The 24358-nt window shown below is 45.1% G+C and overlaps 1 protein-coding gene across 1 annotated transcript; it reads right to left on the bottom strand.

Annotated features, from left to right (window-relative positions):
- Positions 1–3333: 3333 nt before the first annotated feature.
- Positions 3334–20677, bottom strand: SARM1 (sterile alpha and TIR motif containing 1). The gene is made up of 9 exons (XM_031967676.1): positions 19575–20677; positions 13878–14496; positions 12399–12611; positions 11639–11730; positions 11175–11410; positions 8802–8904; positions 8481–8670; positions 4000–4121; positions 3334–3775 (listed from the first exon to the last, which is right to left on the bottom strand). The coding sequence occupies exons 1-9, from the start codon at positions 20024–20026 to the stop codon at positions 3646–3648; spliced, it is 2157 nt and encodes a 718-aa protein (XP_031823536.1). The 5' UTR covers positions 20027–20677; the 3' UTR covers positions 3334–3645.
- Between the last annotated feature and the right edge of the window lie 3681 nt (positions 20678–24358).

Raw genomic sequence — 24358 nt, 5'->3', positions numbered from 1 at the left:
CCTGTTCAGTGGCTGCCCCCATTGCCAATGGTCCAGATAGCTCCGGCTCGTGGACTTGAGCCCCATCTCTCGTTCCCTCCAGCTTCACTGACCCTGGATAGGACAGTTGCCTCTAATCCCAGAAGTTCATCTGGCCCTCAGTGGACTAGTTAACTTTGCCTTGACTCTGTTTTTCCAGGGAAAGAGCTCAGGGGGTGGGAAAGGGAGGTCCGAGAGGGGCGTCTGGACGGTGACCAAAGTGACTTGAACAGGAGAAGTGAATTCTTGGGGGGCTGCAGATTAGGTCAACAGTGTTGTTTGGAGGAGATGGATAGTTTTTCTTTAGTGGAAAGCAGTAGAGGTCTGAGAAGCTGCAAGGTTCAATTCTGCAACTTTGGGAGGAGAGGCTGCTTTCATTGTTGTCTCTGAGGCCAGAGGGAATCCTTCCCCAGGACCCTTTTTGAGTCCCCAAATTACTGATGGAGACTGCGCAAGCATATCTACCATTCTGGGCAACCAGAATCCCAGAGTTCTTGGGCTGAGCTGGGTCGTGTGGTGGATCCGGCTTCAGATACTTCCTACACCTGGAAAAGCCACCCTGTTTGCCTGTTTTTTCAACTGCAAAATGAGCTGGAGAAGGAACTAATAAACCACTTCAGGACCTTTGTCAAGAGAACCCCAAATGAGTCGGACAACTCAACACCTTCCAGTTGATCTGGACACAGCTAAAACCCAGAGTGGTGACCCTAATATTCTTGGGGCAAGTCAGAGACAGAAAAACAGACAGAAAGAGACAGAGAAACAGAGAGATAGAACCAGAGAGAGAAAGAATGACACAGTCAGAGAAAGAGAGAGACAGACAAAAAAAGATAGACAGAGACAGAGAGAGACTGACACAGACACAGACAAAAACAGAGAGACAGAGAAACAGAGAGATAGAGACAGCCAGAGAAAGAATGACATAGAGAAAGAGAGAGACAGACAAAAAAAGACAGAGACAGAGCGAGACTGACACAGACAGACAAAAACAGAGAGATAGAGAAACAGAGAATGCTTTTGACCAGTTAAGGAATTCCAAACAATCTCAGCAAGTTGCCAGAGTGCTTTCAGGGGAGGGCTCAGGATCAGTGTCTGTCCATGGATTCCTAGGTCTGTGCACGTATCACCTGCTGTCACCACCTTGATAGGCCTGTGTCACTAGAACTTTAACGGGGAAGTACAGAGCAATCACTCCAAACTCACATGCTGTCCAGATCTTATTTCCTGCTTGAGTGAACCAGGTTGTATATATATATTTTTGGCTGTATATATGCCCATATAAAATTAAGGGTGGAGGAGAGGAAATTGAGGATCTCAGCTGTCTAGTTGCCAAGTAGCAATTTGTGATTGGCCAGGCAGGGGTCATGGCCAGTCGGGTAATATCTGTCAGGAGTCAAAACTTAAAATTGCATATTAACACCCGATCACCACCGTCTCTTGCTGGGCCCAAGAAACCATAACTTACTGCGCCAGAAGTCCATTTCCTACACACTCAGTTCCAGCTTTAGGGCCCTGCTCTTGGTCGATAATGAGTCACTGGCTTTCCCAGCAGCTACAGGAGATTCAAGGCTAGTTGTGCTGGGAAGACTTCCTTCCCTTTCCTGGTACAGATGGCCAGACCTGGGTGTGGAGAAACATGGCCTGAAGGGACATAGGATGGAGGGGAGGGAGAGGAAAGGAGCTCAAAACCTCCTGTTACTAGATTAGAAGCGGAGGAGCAACATTGATTGGGTGATGGCTCTCAAGAGTGCAGATATCTGCAGCTAGCAGACAGATGGGTTCAGTGGAGATAGCCCAGGATTCCAAGTCAGCCAGTCAACAGGCATTTACTAAGTGCTTACTATGCCAAGCACTGAGGATACAAATAAGCTCAGTCTTCTGGGGTCAGTCCCTTATTAAATGTGTGATTTTTAGGGTCCAATTTCCTTATGTAAAAAATGAAGGGAATTGGGAGGTTTGTTTCACTTGACTATATATATATATATATAATTTTATTTTTCTTTGCTGGGGCATTTGGGGTTAAGTGACTTGCCCAGGGTCACACAGCCAGGAAGTATTAAGTGTCTGAGGCCAAATTTGAACTCAGGTCCTCCTGACTTCAGGGCTGGTGCTCTATCCACTGTGCCATCTAGCTGCCCAGACTATGTATATTTTTCACAAGGATTTGGTATTGAAAAAAACAACGGTTTTGGTTTTTTCCCAATGGAGGTAGGAGTAGGAGGAAAAATAAATGCTTGTTAATGAAAACAATTAGGTAAAAAAAAAAAAAACAAAATGAAGGGGCTGGACCAAAAGTTTTAGGATCCTTCTATCCCAATCACGTTATGACCCATTTTGGGAGTAGGAGGCAGCCAAAGGTCTCTAAGCTTCCTGAAGTCAGGAAATTTTTTTTTTTTTTTTCTTTTTCTTATTTTTGGTCTTTGCATCCACAATGCTAGCATAGCATGGGGCACTCGATAAATGCTTGCTGACTGATTGGCTTAGAGCTGGAGATCCTAGCAAACATGGCAGCCCCTGTCTTTGGGCTCCTCTGCTTTCCTGGAGGGTACTATCTTCTGCCGTACTCTGCCCCAGCTGTAGCAATGGCGGCTGCTGAGCCTACTCTGCCTCTGGGAGTGTTGGGTTTCCTTTTCCAACTCCCTTCCTGAGAACTGGGAATTAAGGCTGACTACAGGAATGGCCTTACATCCCCCAGCCTGATGCTCGGTAATTAGAAACTGGACTCACCAAGATATTCCGCGGGGAGTGTGCTGGGGGCCCAGAAATTGGGGAGGGGAGCATTAAGAGCACAGAGCGGTTAATTAAAAAGGCCACAGGGTTGAGAGGTGAAGTGCCCATTACAGTACGAGAAAGGGGGTAGGGGAGAGGAACCATCAGGAGCAAGTCGGGCCTAAGTGGTGAAGACGAGTTACTGAGTCACTTTCCAGGCCTCCTTTCAGTTTGCTCCAGCCCGGGTGATTCCCAGCTTTGCCACCATATGATTTGCTAACTGGGGCGAGTTGGGGAATTGCACACCTATGGCTCTTGCCACCTTAAAGAATGATAGGAATAAATACAAGGACATGTAGCTGCCTTTCCTCACTCTCCCTTTAGAGGGCACTCGGACCCACCTGGTGATACCCAGAGCTCGGTGCCCGCCGGTGCCCCTGGAGAAGCCCTGAGTCAGGGGGAGGCGATGGCTTCAGATGGATGCCCAAGCTCCCAAATGAGCTAAGTTCAACCTACTGGGACATGAGAACAGAAGGCTCACCTGGGAGCCACTAAGATCCTCCGAGTCCTTTCAGGGTGTGAGGGTCCATTATTAGCAACTAATGGAGACTGAGGGAGAGCATCTCGAGCTCTCCCAGCTCTTCACTGAGGCTCTGGAAGGGAGAGACCTCATCCTCCCTGTTGCCTTTCTGGTTGACTTGTTCCCAGCCCGAAGTCATTGCTAAAAAGGGTATAGTGGGGTAGAGGAAGAGTGGTCCATCTGTCCCCCGCCCCAAGATGTGGCTCCATCACTGAGGGTTCCCCCACACCCACCCCAAGAGTCAAGGTTCCAGCTCGTTCAGGAGGGGGAGTTTGGGAGAGTCAGGGACTAATGGAGGCAGGGGGTGGGGAGGAACAAGGCTGAGAGGAAGGGGGTGTCTAGCTTTGGCCCATGGTGGCGGCACATTCTAGACTGTTGTCAGAGCCAGCTGAGGAATCCCGGGACGAGCGGCCCTGCAGGAAGCGGATGATCTTCTCGATGGTGGCCTCCTGGTATTCGTGGGACCACCTGCGGACAGAGCAAGGCTCGGGGTCAAGTCTGAACTCGGAGCCCTGCTCTCCCGGGGTAGAGCTTTCTAGGGACGATGGTGGCTGCCAGCTGAGCTCAGAGGGGCCCGAGGTTCGTGTCCCCTAGGTGGGGTTCTCTTGGGGCATGTTAGACCTGCTGAAGGGAGTGGGGGAAGGACAAGGACAGTTTTCCCCAAGAGCTCCCATGATGCCACTTTTACTCACATGATGCCATTGAACTTGAGAACGGCCTGCATATCCTCAGGCAGTGACTGAGGCTCCGGCCACACGAAGCCGTCCATCACAGGCACTATGTTCTTCCCGCAGTTTAGTGCAGTCACAATCTCCTGAAGGCCAGATGGGGAGATGGAGAGAGGAGGGAGTGTAAGCCTCACCGCAGGTGTCCACTCTCTGGCCCCCTCCCAGGAGAAGGAGACGCCATGAACCACATGATGTCAAGCTGAGGGGTCCTTGTAGCCCAATCTCCCCAAATCTTTCCCATCCCCTCCTTTTACAGAGAGGGAAACTGAGGCACAGATCGGTTAAGTCACCCCCCATGAAATGTAAGCTCTTTTGTGAGCAATGTTTACTCTTCATATTTGACTCCCCAGGGCTTAGCACAAGTCCCTTGCACACAGTGGCCACTTAATAAATGTTGGTTGAACACTGAAAGACACATATGATTGAGGTTGCTCTTCCAGGCAGGGACCTGGCCAACTCAGCCCAGGGTGGGAGGTGTAATGGGGGGTATTTTTAAGTGAGATTCATCCATCTTCCCTTTAGATGGAGAGTTGCTCATTAGTGGTTTTAGCTGAAGCACTTTTAAACTTCAAAGCCCAATTAAAGCAAGACCAGAGCAGCCCCAAATGGCTTTGGTGGCCTCGGGGAGGGCTGCCTTTGAGGGAGCCAGACCTGCCCAGAACATGATTGTTAACTGCCTTGCCGCCGTCCCAGTAAGGTTTTGTGTCTCTGCCATGTGCCATATGCTGTGCTGGGTGCTGGGGACGGAAAGACAAAAGGAAAAGTGGTGATAGGGTAAGGGGGGGATGGGAAGAAAGTGAGACACAGAGAGACAGAGGAGCAGAGAGAGAAATAAGAGAGTAAGAGAGATGGAAATAGATAAAGAGTAAGAGAGAAACAGAAAGAAACAGAGACAGAGAAACAGAGAGAGACAGATAGAAATAGAGATGGAGAGACAGAGGAGCAGAGAGATAAATAAGAGAATAACAGAGATGGAAATAAAGAGTAAGAGAGAAACAAAAAGAGATAGAGACAGACAGAGATAGAGAGACAAAGAGAGATAGAGACACGTCCAAAGAGAGACAGAGACAGAGAGGACAGAGGAGCAGAGAGATAAATAAAGAGAGTAAGAGAGACAGAAAGAGACAAAGAGTAAGAGAGAAAGAGAGACAGAGAAAGAGAGACAGAGAGAAAGAGAAAGAGACTTAGAAGCAGAAACAGAGAGAGACAAAGAGAGAGAAACAAAGGCACACAGAGATAGAGACATCAAGAGATACAGACAAAAAGAGAGACATAGAGAGACAAAGAGATAGAAAGAGAAAGATTGAGATGGAAATAGAAAGAGGAATAGACACAGAGAGATAGACAACAAAGTAAAAGAGAGAAAGACAGAGAAAGAGAAAGAAACACAGAGAGATAAAGAGACAGAGGAACAGACATAGAAACACAGAAGCAGAGAGACAGATAAAAGAATAAAAGAGAGAAAGATAGTAAGAGAGAAACAAATAGAGAGACAGAGAAAAAGAGAGAAAGTGACAGAAACAGAAAGAGAGAGAGACTGAAAGAGAGAAACAAAGAGGTGGAGACATGGAGGGATGTAGAGAGAGACAAAGACAAAGGGAGAGACAGAGATCTAGAGATAAGCAGCCAGCAATGAAATCAACTCCTAATATTCTCCTGGCATGTCAGTCAGTCAATAAATATTTATTAAGCACCAGGGATTCTGCTAAGAGTTGGAGATACAAATACAAAAAAATAGTCCTTGTCCTTAAGAAGTTTAAGATTTAATGAAAGGAGACAACACACAAAAAGACGATAAAAAGTAGGGGGGAGATATGTAAGCATAAGGATAGGGATATGCACTGGACTGATGATTTTGTTGGCACAGGGCGTTCCTAGGTGAAGAGAGACTCTGCCTATACAGGTGGGCACCTTCTCTGCAATTTGTAGTCTAAGAGAGCTGAAAGATTAGGTGACTTGGTCAGGGTCACACAGCTGGTATATTTTGGAGACTGGGCTTGAATGGAGAAAGTCTTTCTGACTCTGAGATCAGCCCCCTAGCCACTGAGGCACACTGCCTCCATAAACATATGGATAGTCACTTGAGAAGGAGAAGAGATCAGGACTATTAGGACTCTGAAGCAGAAGCGAGGAGGGAGAACATGCCAGGTATGGGGACGAGGGTGAGGTAGGGGTCCAGTAACTGGGCAAAGTCACTCAAGATGGGAGATAAAATGTCGAGTTTAGGAAATTGTGCTTATTCCAGTTCGGCTGGAATAGGGAGTGGATGAAGGGAAATAGTGCTGGATAAGTGTGGAAAGGTAGGATGGAGCTAGATGTGAGAAGCCTTAGCCAAACTGAGGAGAGAGCATTTTATCCTACCCTATTTTGTATTTTTAATCCTATAATTTGTCCCCAAACACTTACTAGTTGTATGACTTTGGGCAAGTCATTGAATGCATTTGCCTCAGTTTCCTCATCTGTAAAATGAGATAGGGAAGGAAAAGACAAACCACTCAAGTATCTCTGCCAAGAAAACCCCAAATGGAATCACAAAGAGTGGGACGTGACTGAATAACAATGACAACACTGGGGAGTTATTGATAATTCTTGAGCGGGAGAGTCCAGTACTGCTCTATCTTTCGGGAAGCTTTTCTGAGATGTCTGTATTTCTCTGGTTGTTGGAGCAGAGATCTCGTACTCCCTCCCCTGGCCAGGATCATGACTTGCTGACCTTGCTCATTCTGCTGAATTCTAATTGTCTGAAGACTTATCATGGGATAAGTTCACTTAAAGGCACCTGTGAGCCCATCAAATCCAACCCTCTCATTTTACAGGTGAGGAGACTGAATCCCAGAGTGACTTGCTCAAAGGTCACATAGCCAGTAAGGGTCTAAGGATCTCAAACCAAGTCTTCCAGATTCTAAGTTCAGTCCTCAATGGCACCTGGAAGCCTCGGGGGAGACATGTTTGCTTTTGCTTATGGGATCTTCCCAGAAACCTCAGCCAGAAGCTTGGAGTCATCCCCAAAATAGAACTTCAACTCTTTGAAGACAGAGACTGTTTTGGTTTTGGTTTTGCACTCCCACTGCTTAGGACAGATGCCCAGAAAATGTTAAGCCTCTTGTTTCTAGAGCTCTTATTTCATTGTAGGGGACACTCTCAGCTAGGAAATCTCTTCCACCAAACCAGATCGGCAACTCATCTGGAACGTATGGCTCAAGCCAGCTGCCTTCAATGACACTGAGAGCCCCCATGAGGTGTGTCGGAGGCAGGTGGGACTCCTTCCTGACTCCAGGGCTTTGTTCTCTGGGCACTAAGTCAAGAGATCTTTTACTTTGCATGCCCTTGAAATAAATACTTGTTAAAGTGCATTAAGGAGCTTTCACGCAATGCAGGGGAGCACAGTAGAGCAAGAACCAGCCTCTGTCAGCAAGATCCGGATTCAAGCCTTGTGGGGGACTCTGGGAAATGCTTTTAACTTTGCAGACACTTAAGAGCCTAAATTACAGACCAGTGTTGATCTACATTGGTAGAGGGGGTTTCCTCACTGGGAGATACTAAGATGCATGAAATCCCAGATCTAATGATAAAAACTCAACAGTATCCCCGATAGTATAATGTTCAGAAACAATGGGCACTCAAGGGCTATGGGCTATTTAGTCAACACATTAGCTCTTGGATTTGTATAGAGTTTGGCCGCTCATTGTCCCTGCATTTTTTTTTTTTTAACATGATAGAAGTTCCATGAAAGATGGAGAGACAAGACAGGGAAGCTCTGAGGTTGCCATTTTACTGCTGAGGAAACTCATGGAAATAAAGTGATGCTGCTGCTCAAGAAGTTCAGAGAAGGAGAGAAGACCAGATTTGATCGATACCTGAATAAGAATCAGGACTCTCCTCTATGTCATTACTTATAAATGGTGATCCAGCCTTGGCTCGAAGACCTCCGATGATGGGAAACTCATTATCTCCTGAGGAAGCCCACTGGATTTTTGAGCTGCTTTGATTACTCACACTATGAGCAGCTCAGCTAAAACCCAGGTTGCTAAACTCCCAATCCATCCAGGGCAGGGAACAAGCATTTTTTAAGCACCTACTATATGTTCGGCACTGTATTAAGCACTTTACAAACATTTAATCTCTGGGAGGCAGATGCTATTAGTATGTTGCAGATGAGGAAACTGAGACAGACAGTAGTCAAGTGACTTGCCCAGGATCACAAAGATAGTAAGAGTCTGAGGCAGGATTTGAACTCAGGACGACTTGCCATACCACCTACCTTAGTCACAGTTTAACATACTCTAATTACCAGAACTTAGCACACACGGTGTCTGGCACATAGTAGGCTTGTTAATTTGATTTGACCAATGCTCATTTTGCGTCCTTTGAAACAAAAATGACCCTGCCTATGATGAACAATTGTGTCCCCAGGTTTGTTGGGGGCTGGGAACGGAGGTGCTTACCTTATGTACCCAATCCTTGCAGTCGTGGTCTTGCATACATTTGTCCAGTGCCCCGGAGGACAGAACCAGCACAAAGTTCCGGGCTCCCATGACGCTCTGGATCAGCTTGTCCTCAAACTTGCCGGCCTCCAGCTTCTCCACATCAATGAAGACACTGAATCCGTGCAGCTGCAGGTGTACCTTCAGAAGGCTAGGGAGAGAGGCCCCTCATCTGCACATGCTCAACTCTCCCTGCAGGCTGCCTCGGGCGGAACCAGGCTGAGCCTTTCTGGGTCCTTCAGGACAGGGCCCTGTCCCACCCCTTACCCCCCAGACTCTCACCTGGCGAGCTGGGAGCCCGAGCTCCGGCGGTAGCTGATGAAGACATCGGGGCTCTCACTGCTGGATTTACAGCCGCTGCAAGGCAGGGGTGAGTGAAGCATCTCTGATGGGACATGAGAGGAAGGAAGGGGCCAGGGAAGAGATATTGAGGGCAGGGTCGTTCCTCTTCCCTTCTTCCCCTCCCATGCACAATGACAAACTGCTTCTGCAATTGCCTCCCCCCTCTGCCATTCCCCTTCTGTGGAATATCTGAGACCTGGGAAAACATGGGTCCTGAGGGGATAATGTCGCAAGGGCTTTGAGCTACTTCCCTTCTAAACCACTGGAAACAGGATGATCCCTGTGCCAAAATCACTGTGTATTAAGCTCTCTCTCACTCTCTGTCTCTCTGTCTCTCTGTCTCTCTCTCTGTGTCTCTGTCTCACTCTGTCTCTCTTTCTCTCTCTCTGTCTCTCTCCCTCCCTCTCTCTCTTTCTCTGTCTCTCTCTGTCTCTGTCTCTTCTCTCTGTCTCTGTCTCTCTGTCTCTCTCCCTCCCTCCCTCCCTCTCTTTCTTTCTCTATCTCTCTCTGTCTCTGTCTCTGTCTGATTCTGTCTCTCTGTCTCTGTCTCTGTCTCTGTCTCTCTCTGTCTGTCTGTCTGTCTTTCTCTGTCTCTCTCTCTCCCCTATCTGGGGAAATCTAAGAATGACCTAAAGAGCCAGCATTACCTCATCTAATCCCTTCATCATAAACTGCTGGAGTCTACTCCTGGGTTGGTGGAATGGTGGTGACTTGACCTCGGCCTCTTATTTATCAAGTAAGGAACAGAACTAAGACTAAACTTCAGGTTTCTCAGCTATCCTACCCCAGGTTCTTTATGGTAAAAAAAAACTTGGACTTAAAAGACTCTGAAGAAAATCGGGTTGAAACTATCATTTCCAGAACTTAAGCTGTGGGATTATATCACTGGGAAACTTCCCTGAGCTTGTTTCTTCATCTGAAAAGGGAGGAGCACCCATCCTGGAGTCATGAGGACCTGAGTTCAAATCTAGCCTCAGACTCTTAAACCTTGCTAGCTGTGTGTTCTTGGGCAGGTCATTTAACCCCCATTGCCTCACAAGAAAAAAAAAAAAAAGAAAAGGGACGGGGGCAATCAAACTCGAAGTATTGAATTCACAGGATTATGGTGAGGATCAAATGAAGTTTAATATGTGCAATATTTTGTAGATTGGATTATTGTTCTACAAAAAATTATGAATAAGCTGATTTTAGAAAGTCCTGGAAAGATTTACACAAACAGCTGCTGAGCTAAACAAGCAGAAGCAGGAATACAGTGTATACAATAACAGCAAGAATGTGTGATCAACTATGAAAGACTTGGGTCTTCTCAGATCCAAGGCAATCCCAATAAACTTTGGATAGAAAATGCCATCTACATCCAGAAAGAGAACTATGGAGATTGCATGCAAATCAACACATTCTATATTCACTTTTTTTTTTCCTCTCCTGGTTTTTAAAACTTTTTTTCTGATTTTTTTCCTCCCAATATGATCCACAAAAAAACATGTATTTAAAAAGTAATGTACATGAATAACCAGAAAAAATAAAACAATTAAAATATTTTTAAAAGGTCAATTGGCAAATGTCAACTATTATTATTTGTATGATTATTCTTATTAATTGCTAGCATTTATTCAGCACGTGTATAATTTATGTAGCTGCACAAAGCCTCTGTGAGGTAAATGCTACTATTATCCCCATTTCACAGATGAGGAAACTGAGGCTTAGAAATGGCAAGTGACTTGCCCCAGATCACACAGCTAAAAAGTGTCTGCGGCAAGATTTGTTCTGAAACCTGCCAGACTCAGCCAGAACGCTATACATTGCAAATCTAGCAGTCATTTCTCCTGCCTTTGGGAAGGAGGAGCTGTTACAAATAAATGTTTGCTGAACAAATCAATATGGTAGGAAGATCGATTATAAAAATAAGTCCTGGTGGGACAGGGGAAGAAGAGAAAGATTTACGCAGACCCAGGAGGCAGAGGACAAAGAAGAACCTTAGAACATAGGATGTTAAGACCAAACTACCTAAAAATTACTTTATAGATTGGGAAACTGAGACCCAGACAGGAAGAGTGATTTGTTCAAAAATCACTTGGAAAGTCAGTGGCTGAACTGGGACTAATACCAGCATCTCTTCAGTCCTAGCCCTGTGCTCTGGCACCCCATGGGCTGCCTCCATAAATAATGAGCTCCCCATCACTGGAAATATTCAAGCAGAGTTCAGATGACCATTCGCAGAGGGATTACAGGTCAGACTAGCTGCTATTTGAAGTCCCTACCCACTCTGAGATTCTATGGCTGGAGGCTCGGGGTAGGATAGGGACATCTCACCACGGGCGGCTGTGAGGATCCGAACCCGGTGGAAACCTATGTGGATGCCACAGTCCTCCTGGAGCTGTTGCTCAGAGACCCGATGCAGCAATGTGCGGTCCACCCCGCAGCTCACCAGCCCATAGGTATATTGGCGGAATCGGGGGTCCAGGCTCCCCAGCCAGTCTGCAAGGTTGCTGCGATCGCACGTTGCGTAGTTTGCAAAGGTTTTCAGTTCTGTGAGCTCCCGGGAGAATCTGTGGCCCCCAGAAGGAGATAGAGGGTCAAAGCCTGGGCAGGGGCAAGTGGACCCTGGAGTCACGAGTCATATAGGAAGAAACCACGAAGGGAGGGGGGTTTGGTAATTGGCAAAGGAAGGGACTCAGCACTAGGGAGCAATCGTGCCCACCATGGGGCAGAGCAGGACTAAGGAGGGGCTTTTGCACAAGCATGGGAGAGGAGAGCTCACCCTCCGGCCTCCGTACCTCTTGCGAGTGATGGCAGATTCCATTCCCAGGTCGTCTCGAAGCTCTGCCTCTGTCAGACGCAACAACAGGTCTCCATCTATCTGTTGCTCCTGGTGGTGGACAGGAGGAAGGGAGCAAAGTTGGAAAGTGTGTCCATGTCAATGGAAGGAGGGCTCACAGGCTCTTGCCCTCCCTTAGGGTTGGCATCTCCACTTCCCCAAGCGGTCTCCTCCCTCAGCCTACCCTAGTCAATCCTGGGCACCAAAGCTATGAGAAAACTCGAGCTTCCCAGGATGGATGCCGAGGTGTTCGGGGGAAGTCCTTTAGGAAGTGTGTGGACCGGGGTGGAACTGACCCTTCAGGTGGGTAGAATATCATTGATCTTTGACCCCAAAGCCTACCCTCCAGATGCCTGAATTCCCACCGTTAGAGTTGCTACATTGGGCTAAGGCATTGTGTGTCCAGAAGGTCCCTCTCTACATGCACAGATGTTGCCTGAGAAGGGAAGCACATTAAAAACGTCACGTCCTCCTGCTATGCCCCAGGGAAGAACAAGACCAGAAAGGATGAGAAATAGAATGTATATATTTTAAAGGGGTCAGAAAAAGATCAGGAAAGGCCCAGAGCCCAGACTGCTGGTCCCCAGAAGGCACTGTCTCAATGTGGGGCTCCAAGGAGGCAGGCAGGGGAGCCATGTGACAGCAGGAAGTACTGCTTCCTGTGGGTGTGAGGGTGTGAGGGACCCAGGGCATCTCTGTGGAGGTAGGGAGGTCCTTACCCAGAAGCGCTCACAGTACTTGGAGAAGCCAATCTGCTGGAGCCAAGTCTGTACCTCAGCCTCCTTCCAACTGGGCACACAAGGCAGGATACGCCGGGGCACCTCCTCACCAACTAGGCGCAGTGCCCGCTTGGCCAATGCTGATGTGGTGCCATTGGTGGAATAGGAAACCAGACGCTTCAGGCTCTGTGTGGCTCCAATCTCACTAAACACCTGGGGGATGGACACCAGATGATGGTACTGGCCAGGAAGGTGGTAGGGGAAGGCATAGCCCTGCAAGTGCTGCAAGGAACCTACTTGAGATTCCTGGCACAAAAGCCCAGCATTACCCCAGATGCTTGATCATCCCCCAAACCTCTTTTCTAAGATCTCTTCCAGCACTAGACCTAAAATCCTATAAGTTCTTCAAGCTTGACTTTCTTTCAAGAGGTCCTAAAAGTCTTCTTCGTAGCCTAACCAAGAGCAAAGAAGGCAGAGATGGAGCATCAAGAGCAAAAGCCAGAAACTTAAGGTCCTTTGACTAGGATCATTCAGACTGCCAAATGTCCTGAATTTTGCATCCCTCTTTCCATCCCTTGCTTCCTGTTTTGAGTTTATTGTTTAGTCATGTCTTACTCTTGGTGAGTCCATTTGGGGTTTTCTTGGCAAAGATACTGGAGTGATTTGCCATTTGCTTCTCCAGCTCATTTGACAAATGAAGAAACTGAGGCAAACAGGGTAAAGTGACTTGCCCAGGGCCACACAGCTCATAAGTGTCTGAGACTGGATTTGAACTCAGGTCTTCTACCCTAATCACTTTGCTACCTAGCTGTCCTCTACCACTTTTCACTCTCTCACTATTTTTCCTCTTTTCACTTCTTCCCCAATATCTCCCTCTCCCTCTAGGCCTTGACATTCCCTATTTATCTCCCAAATCTCTGTTATCCCTTTCCACAGTCCCAACATTCTTTTTCTCCCTCACTGAATCCATCCTCTCCTTGGTCCCTCCTCACTTTCCCCACTACTTTTGTCTTCATCTTCTATCCCACTATCATTCTTGGTCTCCATCCCTTATCATTCCCCTCTCCTGTTCATACCATAATTTCCTTCCTTCCTTTTCTGTCTTCACCATTCTCCTCCTCCTCCTTCATCCTTCACCATTTCTCCATTCCCATGCCTTTCACCCCCTTCCTTCCTCCCCTCCCACTCTTCTCATCCTCCATTGAATTTTCATTTTTGTACTCCAACCTCCATCATTCCCTTCCTCCCTTTCCATCCCTATCATTTCCCTCCCATCGATACGTGGCCCCAAAGTGAGAGCTTAATAAATGTTTCATCCATCCATCCATCCATCCATCCATCTAACCATCCTCCCTCTCTGTGTGCTCTTACAGTCCTTTCCTCACCCATTCCATCCTCTTCCCGCCCATCCTTTCTTTCTCTTTCTTTCCCCTCCGGGCCCCTCTTCCCGCCTCTACCCCGATGCCCCACCCCACACACCTTAGTCTTGCCCTGTAGACTCTTTATGGCAGCCTCGGCGCAGAGGTAGAAGGCCCCCATGCACTGCGCCTCCAGGCGCGAGGAGTCCAGCAGGGGCACGAGGCGCTGCAGGTCATCGGCCGCGCGGCCCTGGCTCGTGTCACTGGCGTCCACCAGGCAGCGGGCGAAGCGCCCGGGGTCCAGGGAAGCCACCAGGGGCTCCACGAGGGCCAGGGTGCCGGAGCGCTCCACCTCGCGCTCGATCTCCTTGTTGGTGGCCAGCACGGCCACGGCCAGGCAGGCGTGCAGCCGGAGCAGCTCGTCCTCCTTGGAGAAGGCCAGCGGGAACAGCCACTCGGCGGCACGCTTTTCCACCATGCGCCTCTGGGCCGCCTGGCCGCCGTGCAGCGCGCAGTTGGCCAGCGCCAGGGCACAGTGGCGCAGGAGCGCCGAGTCCGTGCGGCGGCACCAGAAGAGCACGGCGTCCAGGCCGCCCGCCGCGATCAGCCGCTGGCACGTCTCCTCCGAGTGCTTGAACATGTGCTCCAGGATGCCCGCCGTGCTTCGCGCCAGCTCCAGGGGCTCCCGCTCCTTGGCCAGGTTCAGGATGACGCCCAGCCCGATGCGGGCCACTCGGTCCCTGCGGAGAGACGGGGCCACCGAGATGTTAGAAGGGGGTGCCGGGCAATTCCAATGGACTCGAGATGGAGAGCCGTGTGCATCCAGAAAAAGCTATGGGGACTGAATGTGGGTCACAAGGTGGGATTTTCACCTTTTTTGTTGTTGTTTGCTTTTTTCTTTCTTTCTCATTTTTTCCCACTTTAATCTGATTTTTCTTTTTTCTTTTCTTTTCTTTTTTTTTTTTTTGGTTGATGCAATTGGAGTTAAGTGACTTGCCCAGGGCAACACAGCCAGGAAGTGTTAAGTGTCTGAGGTCAAATTTGAACTCAGATCCTCCTGACTTCAGTGCTCTATCCATTACATCAACTAGCTGCCCCTTGGTCTGATTTTTCTTCTGCAGCATGATAAATGTGGAAATGTGCCAGTTGGGGAATGGCTAAATAAGTTATAGTATATGAATGTTACAGGATATTATTGTTCTATAAAAAAACGATTAGCAGGATGATTTCAGAAAGGCATGACATGAACTGATGTTAAGTGAAGTGATTAGAACCAAGAGAACAGTGTACCCAGCAACAACAAGATGATGTGATTAACTCTGATCCACATGGCTCTTTTCAACAATGAAATGATTCAGGGCAATTCCAATAGACTTGTGATGGAGAGAGCCATCTGCACCCAAAGAGAGGACCGTGGGGACTGAGTGTGGACCACAACATAGCATTTTTACTTTTTGTTGTTTGTTTGCATTTTGTTTTCTTTCTAATTTTTTCCCCTTTTTGAGATGATTTTTCTTGTGCAGTGTGATAATTATGGAAATATGTATAGAAGAATTGCACATGTTTAACATATATTGGATGACTTCTGTCAAGGGGATGGAGTGGGGAAAGGGCAGAAAAATTTGGAACGCAAGGTTTGCAGGGGTGAATGCTGAAAACTATCTTTGCATGCATTTTGAAAATTAAAAGTTATTATCGAAATGAGCTTTTGGCAAAGAGGCAGGCAGAGGCTCAGCCACTGACTCGATGGAGGTGACTTTAACAACTTTAAGAGGAGCATAACTGGAGCCACGATCAGAACATTTGAGGAGTTTTCAAACATCACTTCAGTCTTTCTAGCTGTGCTACCTTAAATAACTTCTTCATCTGTAAAATCCAAAACTTGATAAACTGACTAACTGACTGGTTAAGAGATGGAAAGTACCTTAGAGGCTGTAGAGCACAATCCTCAAATTTTTCAAATGAAGGAACTGCCTACAGAGGTGACTTGTGTTATTTAAGATCACAGATTGAAGCAGAGTTTATTCTGTACCAGATCTCACTCCACTCCAATCTTTCAAATCATCAAAACTAAAGAAACGATAGTAACTGTCTATGTTGGAGAGACTGTGGAGTTGTAAAAGTGCTCCAGTCATCCAATATAATTATGAAAGAAAACCAAGTAAGTAGGCTCCCTACAACCCCCCCGTCCCCCACTGGCCCCAGAGGGCTGTGGAAGGAAAAGTAAGGCAAGTGATCTTGCCCAGCCCTCCATCACTTAAATCCAACTCACTTGCATACCATGGCATCACCTCCCTTGTATCATGGTCCTCTGAGAATGAAGGACAAACAAAAATGATCTCTGACTACTGATAGCAGTACTGGGCATGTAGCCAAAGGAAATCAAAAACACAACCAGTGATCTAATATGTTTTTCAAAATATCCCTATCACCACTTTTTCTGGAACCAATGAACTAGAAATAAAATCGGTACCTATAAATTGGAGAAGGACTAAAAGAACAGCAACAACAATTATGTTACGTGAATAGTATTGTGCAAGAAGAAATGATGATATACTTTAACATAGTTAACATGTATTGGACTACCTGACATCTAGGGGAGGGGTGGGGAGAAGGAGGGGGAAAATTGGAACAGAAGGTTTTGCAAGAGTCACTGTTGAAAAATTACCCTGCAAATATCTTGTAAATAAAAAGCTACAATAAAAATAAAATAAAAAAGAAGAAATGATGAGTAAGAACATTTTAGGGAAATAAAGAAAGATTTGTAAGAACAGATGAAATAAGCAGAATAGAGATAACTATCGATATACAATCCCTAAACTATATAAGCAAAAAGATCACTAAGTTAAATTGTGAGTAGTAAGAAAATTGATGACGATCCCAGAGAAACATATTTTTGAAAATAAATTTCCATTCATCCTCCTTAAAATAAAAATCGGAGGGTTAAGAAGATAGAATACTGTGTCAGTAGTCGGACGGTTTCTGGGGGGAAGGTAGAGGTATTTTTATTTCATTGTGCAATGTTCTTTCCCTGTATGGTCTAACTAGATGGCACAGTCAATAGAACTCTGGGCCTGGAATCAGGAAGATCTGACTTGAAATCTGGCCTCAGACACTTATGAACTATGTAATCCTGGGCAAGTTACTTAACCCCATTTGCCTTAGTTCCTCGTCTGTAAAACGAGCTAGAGAAGGAAATGGCAAACCACTTCAATATTTTTGCCAAGAAACCCTAAATGGGATCACGAAAAGTCAGAGATGACTGAACAACAATCGCCCTGTAAAACTGCAGCTCTATTCTGTTCTCTATTCTTCTATTCAAGTATTTCTTAAGTATCTACTATGTGCCAGGAGCTAAGAATAAAAAAAAATAAGGGAAAAAAAAGGAATAGTCTATGCTTTCAAAGAGCTTACATTCTTCCAAGGGGAACAACATGTTATATCTGTAAGTATTCCTTAATACAGTGGAAAAAACTAGATTATGAATCAGGGGATTGAGTTCAAATTCTGGTTTTTCTACTTGCTACCCATGTGATTTAGGGAATCCCTAAATTCCTAAATTTAGGATTTTAACTCTCAACTGTAAAATGAGGGGATTTGGACGACATAATTTCAAAGATTTCTTCTGTCACAAATCTATGATCTTATTATCCTAAATATGTACAACATATGTGCAAAGTTACCAATATAGATCAGCAATGCTTGTGCCAGAGTCAGGATTTGAACTCAGGTCTTCTTAACTCCAAAGCTAGCCCTTATCTGTTGCCTCATATTCATTGATCTCAGTTAAAAACTGGAAATGCCATGAGAACAGAGATCATTTCTTAGCCAAACTGTATCTCCTCTAGCACATAGTAAGTGCTAAATACACAATTCTTAGAATTGGCTTAATTTTTATTAAGTAACCCTTGGCAAAGAATCATAGATAAAGAGCTAGAAGATCCCGTAGAGCTTATTTAGTCCAATTTCTTCATTTTATAAATGAGGAAACTGAGACCCAGAGAGATTAATCCAGGTAGTAAGTGGTAGAGTCAGGATCTGATCCCATTTGTTCTGACCCTAAATCCAGCACACTTCATAATACAGCTTGTGGAGTGAGATTTCCAAAATCAACTCTGGAAGACCAAATATCCTGGCCTGAGATCCCTGAATCTGAGCAGCCTGCATCATGGGAAGTTAGGAGCAGGGAATAGCATTGTCTGTGAGAGATTTCTGAAGTATAAAGAGGGAGTTAGGGCCAAGAGTGAAAAATGAGGTGATATTGAATGACCTTCCACCCCAGATCTGGTCAGCCAATCTGTGACCTCTTGATCCCAGGTTTTGAGGGGAAGCCTGGGAGACAGAAAGAGACAAATCTTCAACTTGAGAGAACACCCCTCTGACTGCCCCCCTTATTTGATGCTGTTTTCCCTGCCCCCTCCTTAACATCTTGTCCAGAATCCTCCTTCCCCAGCACCAAGATTCAGGATGAGATCATATCTATATAAAGATCAGAGTTCTGAGAAGGAGCCAGAGAGAGTGAGGGGAACTAGAGGAGGGTTGAAAAAGAAAGCCTCCCTCAATTGCTAGGGCTGGGACTCCAATTCTCTGGAGTCTGCCCCTGCCTATCTCGTCATGGGAATCAGAGAGAACCAGTTCCCATGGTGATGTCAGGACCTCTTCCTACCTCTTCACCCCCTTAGCCCCAGGGTCTCAGTACTAGGACACTAATAGATGACTGGGAAAGATCATAGGGCCATCTGGAGGAGAAGACTGAGAAAGAAAGACTGGTTTACGAAGAGAAGAGATTGGGTTAATGTCATCTTTGTGTTATATATGAGTACTCACTGATGAAAAAAAAAAAATTAGTGCCTTTTTCCAAGCAGCTTCCCTCCAACTCTCCTCCTATATCCCTCCCTCTACTCATCCACCTCCCTCCCTTTCCAGGGAGCCCCAGACGCTTCTCCTTCATCTAGATTTCTAGATTTGGCTCTAGAACCCCCACTCTGGCTGGTGAAAGTGACCATAAGGGGTGGAGTTGGACCCAGTTGTCTGTGAAGTAGTTATGAAAGTAGAAAGATGTGTGTATGAAAGCATTTCCTTCCCTTTCTTCCCTCCTCCCCTAAACATAAGCACAACTCCTCTGGGTACACAGGAATGAGAGAGGAAAGGATAATTTTGGCTTATAATAATAAAAATCTTATTTATACAACTAAGGGAGTATAAGAAGAAACTTATCTCTGCTTCCCCTAGAACTCTTCATGGTCATAGGAACACAAATTCAGAGCTGAACCTAGGAGATGAGTTCAACCCTATGCTATAAAAATTTTGTTAAATTTAATGCAACTCCCCCATTTTACAGAATGGGAAATTGAAGCCTACGAACTTCCCAAATGTCACCCCTCGGTTCCTGCACTGCTATGGAAGGACCAATAAAACTTTTAACTCTGCAATACTTTCCATATATATATATATATAAAGTTCTGTAGCTCTATCAGTAATGCATGAGCATGTGCTTGCCACTTAGGAGTTTTGCAACTGTAAATGGCACCCTTCTTTTTTGGATGTAAATGAGTTGATAACACTTGCTGGAGAACATTTACATGCTTAGGTAGGAATTTTGGTAAACTGAGACTGGATCTGTCTTAATAACAGAATCCTTGATCCATATGCAGAATCCAAGAGTGAGGGATGGGGGATCCAGCGCCTTAAAGCTCTCCCTTGAGATGAAAGCCCAAATGCTTTACTTTACAGATGGGGAAACTGAGGCCAACATTTTCCAGTACCTTCTCCCAATCTCAGGGACCCAGAGCCCCCCGGGATCATTGGATGTCCTTACCTATTTTCAGATACCAGGATCTGTTCCAGCAACTGAGCGGCCAGCACTCGGGTGTCCAGTTCCGATGCCTGCAGCAGCTGTAGCAGGAGGTCGAGGCCCCCCTCCAGGCGGATGGCCTCACACAGTCCCTTGGCCACCTCCCGTCCCACGGTGGGGATGACCCACGCCTCCTCCACCAGCTGGAACACTTCGGACAGCCCGATGCCCACCGCTTCCGGGCTGCCCGCCTGCTTGAGCCCCGACAGTGCCAGCTGCAGCTCGGGCAGCACCCGCTCCAGGGCGCCCTGCACCTCCACGTTGGCCCCCGGCGATACCTCCCGGGCAATCCCACCACCCATCGCCCACCAGCTGCCCCCTGTGCTCCTGGGCACGGGCACTGACAACCGCTCCGGGCCCGACATGGTGAAGAAGCGGCAGAGTTTGTAGGCGGAGAAGAGCAGCGTCAAGACCATAGAGACCGAGTGGTCAGGGGAGCATCCTGGGGACACAGGGCATGAGCTCGGACGGACCTTGGAGAGATGCTCTTAGGTGCCCGGGAGGAGGAATGGAGGCGGGAATCGGAAAGGGAACGGGGGTGGTGGGCGGGGGGAGACTGATGGAAGCAGTTGGAGGGAGAGAGGAGCTGAAAGAGGGATGGGGACTGAAGGGAGCGGGGAGAGGTTGAGCTGGGACCAGGAGAGGGGACGAAGGGAGCGGCTGGGAATGGAGCGGGGAGGGCGTGGGGACGTTTACAGAAGCAACTGCGGATCAGAAGGGTAGGTGATGCAAGTCCCCCAGATGGGAGAAAGGGCAGGGATGGAGGCAGGGCAGGAGGATGCGGAGATGGAGAGGAGGGGACGAGGTGGGGGAGAGGAGCCCGACGAGGAGGCGCTGTGACTTCAGGCTGCGGATGGAGCTGGCGCTTGCTTCTGACTGGGATGCTCCGTCGGGCTTCTCTCGGATGCTCGTCCGGCCGACGCAGGGCTCCGAGGAGGCCGAACAAAGCGTCTTCTCTGGGAGGTTCCGAGAGCTGAGCGAAAACCCCGCCTCTGTCACTGAGGGACTGGGGGAGAGTCCATGGCCCGCCCAGCTCGGGCCTAGCTTAGCTCCGGCTTTTGCCCCGCCCCTCCTCTCCTTAGCATGCTCCCCGAACGTAAGGTCTTGGGGAGGAGCTGCTTCCTGCCGCCCCGCCCCTGGAAGCGTCCCCTTAGAAGGCGGGGGACCCTTCCTCAGGATACCCCGGCAATGCCAGGTGACGCTCTGGGAACCGCAAGTGTCTTCTAGCTATTCATAAAAGATTTATTCAGATGAATTTACAAATGAATTCTATAAAAGTTTAAAGTCTAAACCCTATGCCACAAAAATCTTTCTAAATATTGGAGAGAAGAAAGCATCATGTTATAATCTTTAAAAAAAAATTAGTGTTTTTATTTTATTTTTTTCCTCAATTATGTGTAAAAGCCACTTTTAGCATTCATTTTATTTATTTATTTTATTATTATAGCTTTTTATTTACAAAACATATGTATGGGTAATTTTTCAACACTGACCCCTTGCAAAACCTTCTATTCCAAATTTTCCACGCCTTCCTCCCCTCCCCCTTCCCTAGATAGCAGGTAGTCCAATACATGTTAAATATGGTAAAATATATTTTAACATTCATTTTACATAATGTTTGAGTTCCATATCCTGTCCTTCCTTTCCTTCCCCTTTTCTTAAGAAAGTAAGCGCTTTGACAGAGATTATAAATATAAAGTTGTGCAAAACATATTTTCATGTTTTTGATGTTTCAAAAGAAAACAGACTAAAAAAAACACACCAAGAAAAATAAAGTTTAGAAAAAGTATGTTTTGATGTGTATTCAGACTCCATCCATCAGTTCTTTCTCTGAAGGAGGATAGCATTTTTTAAAATCATAAATCCTTTGGAATCATCTTGGATTATTATATTGCTAAGGATAGCTAAGTCTTAACCTGAACTGTTGCTAAGTGAAATGAGCAGACCAGGGTTGTATTCGGGCAACAACAAGATTATAGGTAGATCAACTTTGATGGATGATCAACTCTGATGCACATAGCTATTTTCAACAACGAGATGATTTGGACCAGTTGCAGTGATCTTGTAATGAAGCTCTCTTTTACACCCAGAGAGAGGACTGTGGGAACTGTGTGGATCACAACATATCATTTTCACTTTTTGTTGTTACTTGCTTACATTTTATTTTCTTTCTCATTGTTTCCTTTTTGATATGATTTTTCTCGTGAAGCAAGATAATTGTACAAATATGTATACATATATTGGATTTAACCTATATTTCTACCATGTTTAACATATATTGGATTGCTTGCCATCTAGAGAAGGGGTGGAGGGAAGAGGAAGAAATTGGGACACAAGGTTTTGCAGAGGTCAATGTTGAAAAATTATTCATGCATATGTTTTGAAAATAAAAAGCTTTAATAAAAAAGAAAAAAGAATAGCTGTCATTACTATTGATCATCATACAATATCACTTATTGTGTACAATGATCTGACTTTGCTCGATTTACTTTGCATCAATTCATGTAAGTCTTTCCAGGTTTTTCTGAGACCATCTTGCTTGTCATTTGTGTAGTACAATGGTATTCCATCACAATTGTATACCATTATTTGTTTAGTCATTTCCCAGTTTATGAGTATTCTTTCAATTTCCAATTCTTTTCCACCACAAAAAGAGCTGCTGTAAATATTTTTATTGTATTCTTTTTATGAGATAATTATAGTCCTACTACCCAAACAAGTAAAGGATATAGCAGAGAAGTAGCACAACAGACTAATCTCACTAGGACCTCTTAATAAAAAATTTTTAAACAAAATATTTTTAAAAGGCTATAGCAATATGTAAAATATTATTATCAGTGGTCAAGTTGGTAAAGTTCAAAATAAGGGATAGACTAGATGACTTTTAAGGTCCCTTCAAGGCCAACGTATATTATCCTATTTATTATACAGAAAACAAAAACCATATGATTAAACTGATAAGAGCTAAGAATTAGACATGATTTCATTGATATAGAGAACTCTTGGATAAGGAACTTTCTCTGTGAATTTCCTCATTTAATGTCTATACCTTCTCTATAATTGTCTTAGAGAATTGGCCAGAACACTGAAAAATTAAGTGACTTGCCCAGAGTCATATGGCTAGTATTGGGAGAGACAGGATATATTTACAGGTGTTCTTGATTCCTTAGCCAACTCCTTATATATCCCACTAGACTGGTCCAAATTAGATCAATAGATGAAAAAAAGTCTAACGTAAAATATAATATTGTTTTATGTTAAAACTTATCCTCTAAAAGAAAAGTATATATGTAATACATACACAGATACAGATACACACATATGTATATGTATCTATATAGCACTATCTCTATATATGTATATGTATATCTATGAGCTAGTATTACTATGATGGAAAATTACTGTAAACATTCTCAGTAAACGGGGATAAAGCATATCACTTCTCTCTTTTATTATTTGACCAAATATTAGCTATAGTTTATGATAAGATAAAGTGGTTAATAAATATAGACAAATTACAGAATGAAAAAAAATCCACAGAAATCTTCAAAACAGGAAGAAATTAAATACACACCATATCAAATTTAATCTAGTTATTTTAATCTGTTTTATTGAGAACTTAACAAACACCAAATAATGAGCAATTCTATGTTAGTTGACATTAATATTATATGCTTTAAATTAAGTAAATTGTTCAGGGTTACACAGCTAGTAAGAAACAAGAAATTGGAGGAATTCAGAGAAGTATAGTAAGAAAGCAAATCAAAGAAAGCTCTGAGATACCCAAGAAACTGGGAAGGTGCTTTTGAATAATTGAAGCAATACCCATTATTTAAGGTTAAGTTTGAAGCATCAAATTTGATTGATACTGGTCAAAAATTACAAGACTTGATCAACTGGACAGATTTGACAACTAAAACTTGGAAACAAATAAGCACAGTAAAATTGAGTTTAAGAAATCCAAGAATGCAAACTCTTAGGGAAAGAACTTCCATTTTGTCAAAAAGGGAAAATTGGAAAGTAGTTGGATAAAAAATGTGAGTTTAAACCAACATCTTATACTACATACCACAATAAGCTCCAAATGGATAAGCAACCTCAATGTAAAAAAGTACATAATAGTAAAATTAGAGGAGAATCAAAGAATCTTTCAGAACTACGGTTAGAAGGAGAATTTATAACCAAAGGACAGAGGAGAACAGGAAAGTTAAATGCACTATTCTGTTATATTCACATGCTACAATTTGTTAAGCCACTCTCCAATTTGATTCCACATTCACTGTTTCCATTTCCTCCCCCCCCCCCCCAACCATTAAAATGCTATGAATATTTTGCTGTATTGGGGACCTTCTTTCTGTGTTTGACCTCTTCGCAGGCATGGGGTAGAAAGGAATAATTCCATTGGTAGGATCATTGAGTCAGATGTACTGAAAAAATGCACAGAAGAGAACTGAAGGAAGTAACAGACAAGCAGGACAGTTTTGAAAGTTACAGGTTGAATTTATTATATCTTTTCAAAGAAAAGCAAGCTGTAGAAATTGTCATTTCATGCACAATTCATCTTCTAGTCACTAGGTGGTGTAGCGGACCGAAGGTTGGTGGTAAGATGGAAACTAAGTGTTGGTGAATTGGCTCGGGGAGGGGTGGTAAACATGGTGGCATGTGAATGCAACAGAATTACTGCCTTATAAGAAACAAGGAATTGGAGGCATTCAGAGAAGTGTGGTAAGATTTGTATTGACCTGATG

Source organism: Sarcophilus harrisii, chromosome 4 (genome assembly GCF_902635505.1).
Source record: "Sarcophilus harrisii chromosome 4, mSarHar1.11, whole genome shotgun sequence".
In the NCBI taxonomy this organism is placed as follows: Eukaryota; Metazoa; Chordata; class Mammalia; order Dasyuromorphia; family Dasyuridae; genus Sarcophilus; species Sarcophilus harrisii.
Note: the sequence above shows the minus strand (reverse complement) of the source record. Positions and strands in the feature narration are given on the sequence as shown.